The 9,024-nt window shown below is 41.9% G+C and overlaps 1 protein-coding gene across 1 annotated transcript; it reads right to left on the minus strand.

The window, feature by feature from the left end:
• Positions 1-1,841: 1,841 nt before the first annotated feature.
• Positions 1,842-4,438, minus strand: LOC308290232 (E3 ubiquitin-protein ligase TRIM39-like; the record flags this gene model as incomplete). Its single annotated transcript, XM_080732007.1, has 2 exons — positions 1,842-1,846; positions 3,133-4,438. 2 exons carry the CDS (start codon positions 4,436-4,438, stop codon positions 1,842-1,844), a joined length of 1,311 nt encoding a protein of 436 aa, XP_080588133.1.
• Positions 4,439-9,024: the final 4,586 nt, after the last annotated feature.

Here is a 9,024-nt window from a genome sequence, read left to right on the forward strand (position 1 = left end):
TGTATTAGTATTATTATTATTATTTATTTTTTGTAGAGGAAAGTAATTGTCTGTGAAGTTGACATTACTCCTCTAGACCACCCGGTGTGGTTCAAATGTGATTTTTAAGCTGCAAGCTTCTAAAAAGGCCAAATAGAAACCAGTGGTTCTCAATCTTTTCAGGCCGCGACCCCAAATTAATCATATTTTAACCGGGAACCCCCCCACCCTGACGAGCACTAAAGAGAGTTGCGGCATTACATTGTATAACATAGTTCGATTGTGAAAATAGCAGATCTACATGCTCACAACGCCTCGCAACGTGAGGCGTTGTGAGCATGTTTTCACAATTTCTGCCTCTTATATTTGACAATTTGACCAATGTTTAATTTGTCATTTTAGATGTATTAAAAAGTCCTTAAATTGTCACTTTAGAAATGTGTATATATCCTCTATACACTTAAACTTTGTTGGTTTGTTGTTGCACATTAAGTTAATCATCTGGGGACCCCCCAAAATAATTTGGGGACGCCCCTGGGGTGGTTCTCACAGGTTGAGAACCACTGCGTTACACAAATGGCCTGTGAAAAAATATCATCATGTTGATGATATGTATTGTTGTATTTTTTTTCTTTTTTTTTTTTAATGAAATGAATATATTCGACCACAATGGAAATAAGTCCCTATGACTTTCTTATGTTATCCTTTGAGCTTTAATGTCCTTCTGTACCACGTGCTGTTTACATTTCTGACTATATAAAGTATTCAATCAATCAGTCAAACACACGCTACACACATACACAAAAGTCTGGGTAGATGTTAAGATGACCCCAGAATGGTTTTAAAGTCTAATCCCTGGGACCACAGTAAGGTCACAAGCTTTTTTTTGTTTGATCCTTTTGACAGATCTGTACAATATGTACAAGAGATACTGTATGTTCATGTACTGTATACGTGCATTTTGTCAATAAAAAACTTCAATCGTGCCAAACGTTTGTAGAGCACGTCAGGTATGCACAGATACATTATGCTGGTGGGAACTGGGAAGTAACTAAGTGCATGTACTTTAGTACTGCTACTTAAACAACTTTGAGGTATCTTTACTGAAATATTTCCAGTACTTTTACTTCTACACTACATCTCAGAGGCAAATATTGTACTTTTACTACATTTATTTGAAAACCTACCAGTTAGTAGTTACTTTGGAGATTTGAATTGTGTTTTGTAATAATTCAAATCTCCAAACCTCTTCAGCCCTATTTAAACCTTGGCTATTTGGAACGTGTCGACGCATTGCAAGCTTAGATCTGCAATTTTCAAGATTTGTTTTATACACAGCAATACTACAAGCTCCCAATGCGGCGCGAAGCGACGCGTTGTGAGCTTGTAGATCTGCTCTTTTCACTAGTTTGGGTCCCGAGCAAACATCTCATTTCTCTTTTGGGTCACGGACTAAAAGGTTCAGGAACCACTGCTGTGGACCTATTGAAAGAGTCCTCGCCTGACAGTCAATACTTAGTTACTATTAGTTACTATCGGGATATTTGTAGGGTTTATATAAGTATATTTCAGTTTAAAATAAACACGTTACACTTACATTAATGTAGTGGTGGAAAAAGTACTCACATTTCTTACTTTAGTCAAATGGCTGAAATGTATATAGGGCTGAAGTGGTTAATGTATGTTTTGTAATAAATCTACAAAGTAACTAGGAACTAAAGTTTTCAAACAATTGTAGTGTAGTAAAAGTACAATATTTTTCTCTGAGATGTAGTGGAGCATAATAAGTAATAAGTATTGAAAATACTCAGGCAAAGTACAAAAGTACAGTACTTGAGTAAATGTACTTTATACCACTGCATTCACACTGGCAGATAAAGACAACGCTACACAGCATGTAGCTTTGTATCGTCTTCTTTTTTTTTTTTCTTACATTTTTATCCCACGATTTTGTAACCCATTTTTCACCCGGTGTCAATTATCTAATGTAGTCCTGGGCGCTACACTCCCTCTGCCAACCTGGGGAGAGCAACGGACTGACCTCATACTTCCTTCTATGCATGAGGAGCCCAAGTTGCTACTTTTCACCTGACAGGGTGGAGTTTCCCCAGTTGGATGTAGTGGAAGGAACATGTTATTACAGCCAGTTCCCTTCCCCTCCATCAGGTGCCCCGGCTTGCCAGGGGGAGGCATTATAGAGACCAGGACTACTGCATGTTTTTTGTGAGGGTATCTATCTACCCTAGGGGACACGGGGAGAACATGAAAACTCCTCACAGAAAGGCCCTTTTGCCAACCCCACCAAGGGTATGGGCACTGATGACAGAGAGAACACGCCCACAGTGTCCCCAGTGGGAATTGAACCCAGGACCTTCTAGCTGTGAGGCGACAGCACTACCGACTGCAACCGTGCCCCCTGTATCTTCTTGTATTGTTGTATATTCATCTCACTGTCTTACCCTCCTATATCATCAGCATGAGTAGGAATGGGACAATAATTGTTATCATTTATCGTAATAAGCAACACTCGCAATGCGACACGTTGTGAGCTTGTAGATCTTCTATTTTTTGGCAAATGTTCCACCCCAGGATAATGGATGTTGGGGATATTTTGATTATCGCGATAATATCGTAAATCGCTATTTCTTTGGTCACAATAATCGTGACATGACATTTTCATATCGTCCCACCCCTTAGCAGAGAGGCCATAACACTTGAAAGGGACACTTTTCATGTAAGTATTAGACTGAGGCTGCCTGCAACGATTGATTATTTACTCTTTTGATTAATCGAATAATTGGGACGCACACATTATTTATATATATATATATATATATATATATATATATATATATATATATATATATACATCAACAAATCAATTACACTTTGTTACACAACAGTGTCGTTCAAAGATTTGGAAAATTGCCAATCTACAATTATGAATGTTTTATTTTTATGTTTTTGTACCTTTTGCGTATAATGACAAGCCAAAACTATGCATGGATTATCTATCAATCAATTATTTGATTAAATGATTGATTATTGTTTTTTTTTATAATTGATTAAATCGATTAGTTTGATTAAGTTGCACCTCTATATTAGACTGTATGTGTTTGACAGGTGAGACGATCAGAGGAGCAGAGTTTTTACCATGATCATTAACACCAGGGCAGAAGAGTGGATATAGTTTCTCGGTGAAGGTGCAGCCGGTGAAGGAGTAGATATGATCTCTGGCCTCCACGTCATAAAAGGAGACCAGGCCCTCCTCATAATCCACAAACACTCCAACTTTCTGGAGCTTCTTTCTTACAGGGAGGAGGACAGGGGGGTCGGTACCAGCCCAGTACACATGTTCATCCCTTAGTGACATGGTCCAGTAACCGCTGTTGGGGTTGAGTGTGATGTCTCCCTTCCTGTTGATGGACTCTCTGGCCACTCCTAGATGCCACCTATTCTTCCCTTTAACCTGAACCTCGTAGTAAAATATTCCCGAGGAGACTCTTTGTTTTCCCAAGACAAAGATACACCGAGAGAATCTCTCTGTGCTGTCTGGGAGTCTGTTCTCTGTGCCTCCATAATTCACTTGTTTTCCATCCTCGGACAGGATGAGTTCACAGTGTGCCGTATCGGGGTCCAGAGTCACATTCGCTGCATGTCTCTGGATGCTCCTCAGCTCAGCGTCGTACAGCTTCGCCATCTCTTGACTGATCGTCTTCTCCAGCTGAGCCACGGCTGTCCTCACTGTCCCAACGTAAGACAGATTGACCTTTGTCACGTCCTTGGTATGTCGAAGGGTTTTGATGGATGTGAAGTTTTGGAGGAGGTGGAGGTGGTCTTCCGTGTATGAGAGGTGCTTCAGCTCACAGCTCCTCTTCTCTAACTCGGCGATCTCATTTTCCAGTTCTTTAATGAAGCCTCCCGCCTGTTTCTCTGTCGTTTTATGATTTTTAAAACAGCTCGTCAGAGCCGTGAAGAACTGCATGCATGTGTCCGTTATCCTTTTGTCTACCTCTTTCTTGTTGAGCTCTACCGAGTGTTTGACCTCCTGGATCTTCTGTTTTTTCTCCTTGATCATCTGCTGGACCTCAGCCTCTGTCTTTCTCAGCTCAGCCTTCTTTCCTTCACATTCTTCTTTGAGAGTTACAATTTCATGTAACTTGTGGTCCGACTCGGTGCAAAACTGACAAACACACATGTGGTCAGTCTTACAGAACAGCTCCAGAGGCCTGTCGTGTTTCTTACATATAAAGTCCTCCAGGTTCTTCACAGGGTTGATTAATTTGTGTCGTTTCAAGGCAGTGACCGTCTGGTGACGCTCCAGGTGAGTCTCACAGTAGGAGGTGAGACACACCAGGCAGGACTTGGAGGCCTTGTGCTTGGTCTCGGTGCAGACGTCACAGGAGACCTCGTCCGGTTCGGCAGGTTGCTGCTGTGACCTCCTGAACTGATCGGTCATCTCGGAAATCAAAGTGTTGATGGAGACCTCTGGTACGGACACTTCTGGTCTTTTGCCGAATTGTTTTGCACAAAGTGGACACTGACTCAAACCATTAGTATGCCAGTTATAGTTGATACAGCTTTGACAGTAGTTGTGGCCACATGGAGTGGCTATTGGGTCAGTGAATACATCCAGACAGATAGCACACCGTAACTGTTCCTCTGACATATAGCTGCTCATATAGGCCATTCCTACACACTGAGAAACCGAAGCTTGTCAAGTCAGGTTTATTTGTGAAGACTCCTTATCAGACCACGTCATACTGACAACATACAGGCATGCAACGTCATCACAGAGATGGACCTGCAACCAGGACGCAGAACAGCATCACATTTGTGGTGCTCCTCACCACCCATATGGCACTCCACATCCTGACTCCCCCTACCTAGTCTCGCGTGGCCAGACTGTTGACCCCCGCGATTTGCAAATGCTCCCGTCATACCGTCTGGGGCAACGGAAGTCTTATGATGAGTATGGGGTAAAGTGAATGTGACGCACCCACTCCCTTGGTGCAGTAGCGATAACAAGTCCTACTGGAAGCGTTGTTTTCTTTCAATATATATTTGGGGCCGTTATTTCGTCTTTGTTGTGTGTTGTGTGACTTCCACAATGTTTTCAATTGTTTTCTTTGGGGGCCCTCAGGACTACACCAGTGACGGAAGTGATATGGCCATATATGGAGATCTGTGTCAGCCGTTCATTTTGGCCACAGAGATTTACAAAAATATTTATATCAAGAATTCTAAGCCTAGAAGCAGGGCATCCAGGATCATGAGCATCAAACTCCACAGTCCAACCCCATGTGTCTGTGTGAGTCTGACTGTCCATTGAGTGATACTGCTTCAGATGGGGTTCCGCAGCCAAATTGGTATCAACATGTTTGAGAATCATTGTATTTTTTAGACTGTTGGTCGTAGCTCAATGGATAGAGTGGCTGCCTAGTAAGCAGAAGGTTTTAGGTTCTAGCCTCGGCTCGGGCATGATGTGAAAGACACATATTCACAATGAATTGCAGTGATGTATACAATGTAATACTGCCATGATACACAACGTAATGTAAGCTGTGACTATCCACAGTGATGCATATTATTAGCATGAGGTATACCACTTCTTATCTCCTTGTTTTATTTTAAGTATTCTTTTTTTCATGAATTAACAGCCTACTTGATCATACTGTACAACAGTGTCACTCAAAAGGTAGCCGATACACAAGTTCAAAACGTGGTGCGAAGCTATGAGTTTTGAGCTTGTAGATCTGCTGCTTTTGCCATTTTATTTACTTGTCCATTTATTTGTTAAATCCAAAAAATAAACAGTTTTTGGACACATGAGGTTTCCATACCATATGAGTATGACAGAGGAAATTTAAAAGCTTACCTTTCCTTCCATCTGTATTAGTCTGGGCTGACTGATGAGTCTCCAACTTCAATACATTAACATAAACGCCCAACCCAATACCATGCAATGGCCCTCAACCACCACTAAAGGTCAACAGACACCAGACTATATCACCAAATCGCTCCCATAATCATGACAGCTCTGTGTTGGCAGATGTGACTTATAAGGATTGGAATGTGACATGAGGGCAGCATTCTGTGCTGAGTCATACAACATCATGATTAAGGGAGAGATTTGGTGATCTATGGTGTCTGTCTGTATTACAGATAATTAATCAGATTTACTGACATCAACAGACGCAGGTGTTTAGTGCAAGGGATTTCAAACTCAGGGCACCCCTGTAAACAACATTTTCATCCACGGCACCCCTGAATTACACTGTAAATCTTTTGAATCTTATGTCATATTACGCAACAGTAAATATGCACATCTTTCCATCTGAGATACGGAATGCTTTGTCACAGAGAAATATCCGTTTCCTTCACAACTGACATTATACTTTACGTTTAACCACTTGAACCCCAGCTTCCCAGCTTGTAGATCTGCTATCTTTGGTGAAGAGAGTTGGCCGTAGATGGGAAAGTCATCAAGTACAACAAACCCAAGAATATATTCAATAAACTTCAAAACAATCAAACATCTATAATCTCTACATCGAAGCTATACACACTTTCTAAAAGGGTAAAATGGGTTCTGCGGACGACGAAACAACGTCCGTCTTCTTGCAACACAGTTCAGGCTCTCCTTTTAGATGACCTTGTACCAGTGATTTGTGGAAACTGTACTTTTTCCTATTGCATTGATTTAAAGGTGAATGCTTTGCTAGTTGAGCACCTAGCACACTACAGTAGGCCTACATATTAAGAAAACAAAGGCCAAGTATGTGCACACAAACAGTGGGTGGCAGCAATATGCCAACGGGTGTCTAGTCGGGTAGCAGGAATGGTGGGCACCAAAACATGGGCACTAGGAACTGAAATGAATTTATTATAGTTATCCATCAAACTGCATCTCTCACACCACCTATTACAAATTAGATTTGAACTAGGTGGTCATAACTGGATTTGAACCAGCACAATCCTATTATGGATATCATGCAATGTATCCATTACCTCATCTTACAAGGGCAATTCACTATGCTTTCTGTTCTCCTTTCACATTGTTCTTCTGGTATTCAGCCTGTAAAGAAACGCTTCAAACTAAGGTCTAGACTAGTGAGATTCAAACCTTCCACCATTGGATCTTGCATGCATCATCTCAACACATTGAGCTATCTACTGGATGCACCTATGACAGATTTCTTTCTGATTAGATTTTCTATCTATTCTCTCTCAAACTAATTTAGTTGGAGGTGACTGGATTTAAACCAGTACAATCCTACACCGTATTATATGGATATCATGTGATTGATCGATTGTCCCAACTTATCAGGATGATCAACTCTGCTTTCTGTGTTCCTTTAAAGTTGACCTTCTGGTAGTCAGACTGCAAAGGAAAGCTTCAAAGTAGAATCTAGAATGGGATTCGTACCCTCAACCTCTGGAATTTGTATACAGCATCTCTTAGTATCTTAGTATGGCTGCTAACAGGCCTCTTTTTTGAGCGGTGGTCACACCGTCTCCATAGCGTGGCCGTGTGTGTATCCGTGTGTGTCTGTCTGTGTGTCTGTCTGTCTGTATGTAGCCTGTGGTGTATGTAGCCTGCTATACCTTTTCTGACCACACATGTTAAGGGAGGGGCGCTGTTCAGGCCAGGCACACTCACACTCACACACACATAATACACACACACACGCACGCGCACACACACACACACACACACACACACACACACACACACACACACACACACACACACACACACACACACAGCCTCCACCGCTCAGTTCACACAAGTGTGATTTTTCTGAGCTTGATGGCAGAGACTAACGCAGCACCCTGGGAGCCTCAGCCTACAGTCGTCCCCTCTACCTGGAAGTGCGACCACGCGTGCCAGCAAGGGGCTAAGCTTGACTGAAACCGGGGGGTCCGCGTGCGACTCATGGGGAAACTGTCGTCGACACCCGCTTGCCAATTTGCCATAGACCCCCCGGTTTGCCATTAAAAAAAAAGGTTATTTTTTGCAGATCTTGGTTCTAGAGAGTCCAAACTATGAGAAAATGATGGGTGCCAAATCCTCCGGACCCCCACCCCCTTTCTTGGGGGTCATCTATTTTGGGACCTCCCAGAACAGTACGCCAGCCAGTTAATGTCCAATTTTCTTAATATTAGAGTTGTTTTGTAAGTTTTAAAACATTCTGGGTTTATTTATTACACATTTAAAGCAGCCAGAATAACCTTTATGACTTTTTGTTTGCGGTCTTTCCTCACCTGGGACCCTCCAGACGGACCCCTGTGCCTATCTCAGTACTCGCTCTGCTCCAGCTCCAAAACAATGTCAAATTAGCTCATAATTGAAGCATAAAGGTTTTTGCAGCTTAATATGAGTGGTAGCAAATACCAGGGGTCTTCCACAGGGGGTTCGGGACCCTTAGGCGGTCCTCAGAGTTACTTCATAGTGTAATACGAATTGTACTTCTAAGGATGTTTTTGCTAAAATGTATATATATATATATATATATATTTTTTTTTTTTTTTGCTTTAGGGACCAAACTGTCAGAAAATGATGGATGTCAAAGTTTCCCGACCCCCGTCCCCTTTCTGCGGGATCATTTATTTTAGGACCTATACGAGAACAGTACGCCAGCCAGTAAATGTCCAATTTTCATAACATTCGAGTTGTTGTGTAGGTTTTAAAACATTCTAAGTTCATATATTGCACTTTTGAAGCAGCCAGAATAACCTTTCTGACTTTTGGTTGGGGTCTTTCCTCATCTGGGACCCCCGGAATGACCCGTGCCTATCTCAGTACTCATTACAGTCCTTGCTCTGTTCCTGCTCCAGAACAATGTCAAATTAGATCATAATAATTGAAGCATAAAAGCTTTTGTAACTGGGCTCTGATAACAAAAGTAGCTAATACCAGGGGTCTTCCACAGGGAGTCCGGGGCCCCCAGGGGTCCTCAGAGATACTACATGGGGGCCAGCCAAATTACTATTTCTGCAATTTGCTACCTATTTTTTTGAATAACATTAGAAACTGTATGT

This window comes from Nannobrachium achirus (assembly GCF_963921795.1).
Source record: "Nannobrachium achirus genome assembly, chromosome: 8".
NCBI classification, from domain to species: domain Eukaryota; kingdom Metazoa; phylum Chordata; class Actinopteri; order Myctophiformes; family Myctophidae; genus Nannobrachium; species Nannobrachium achirus.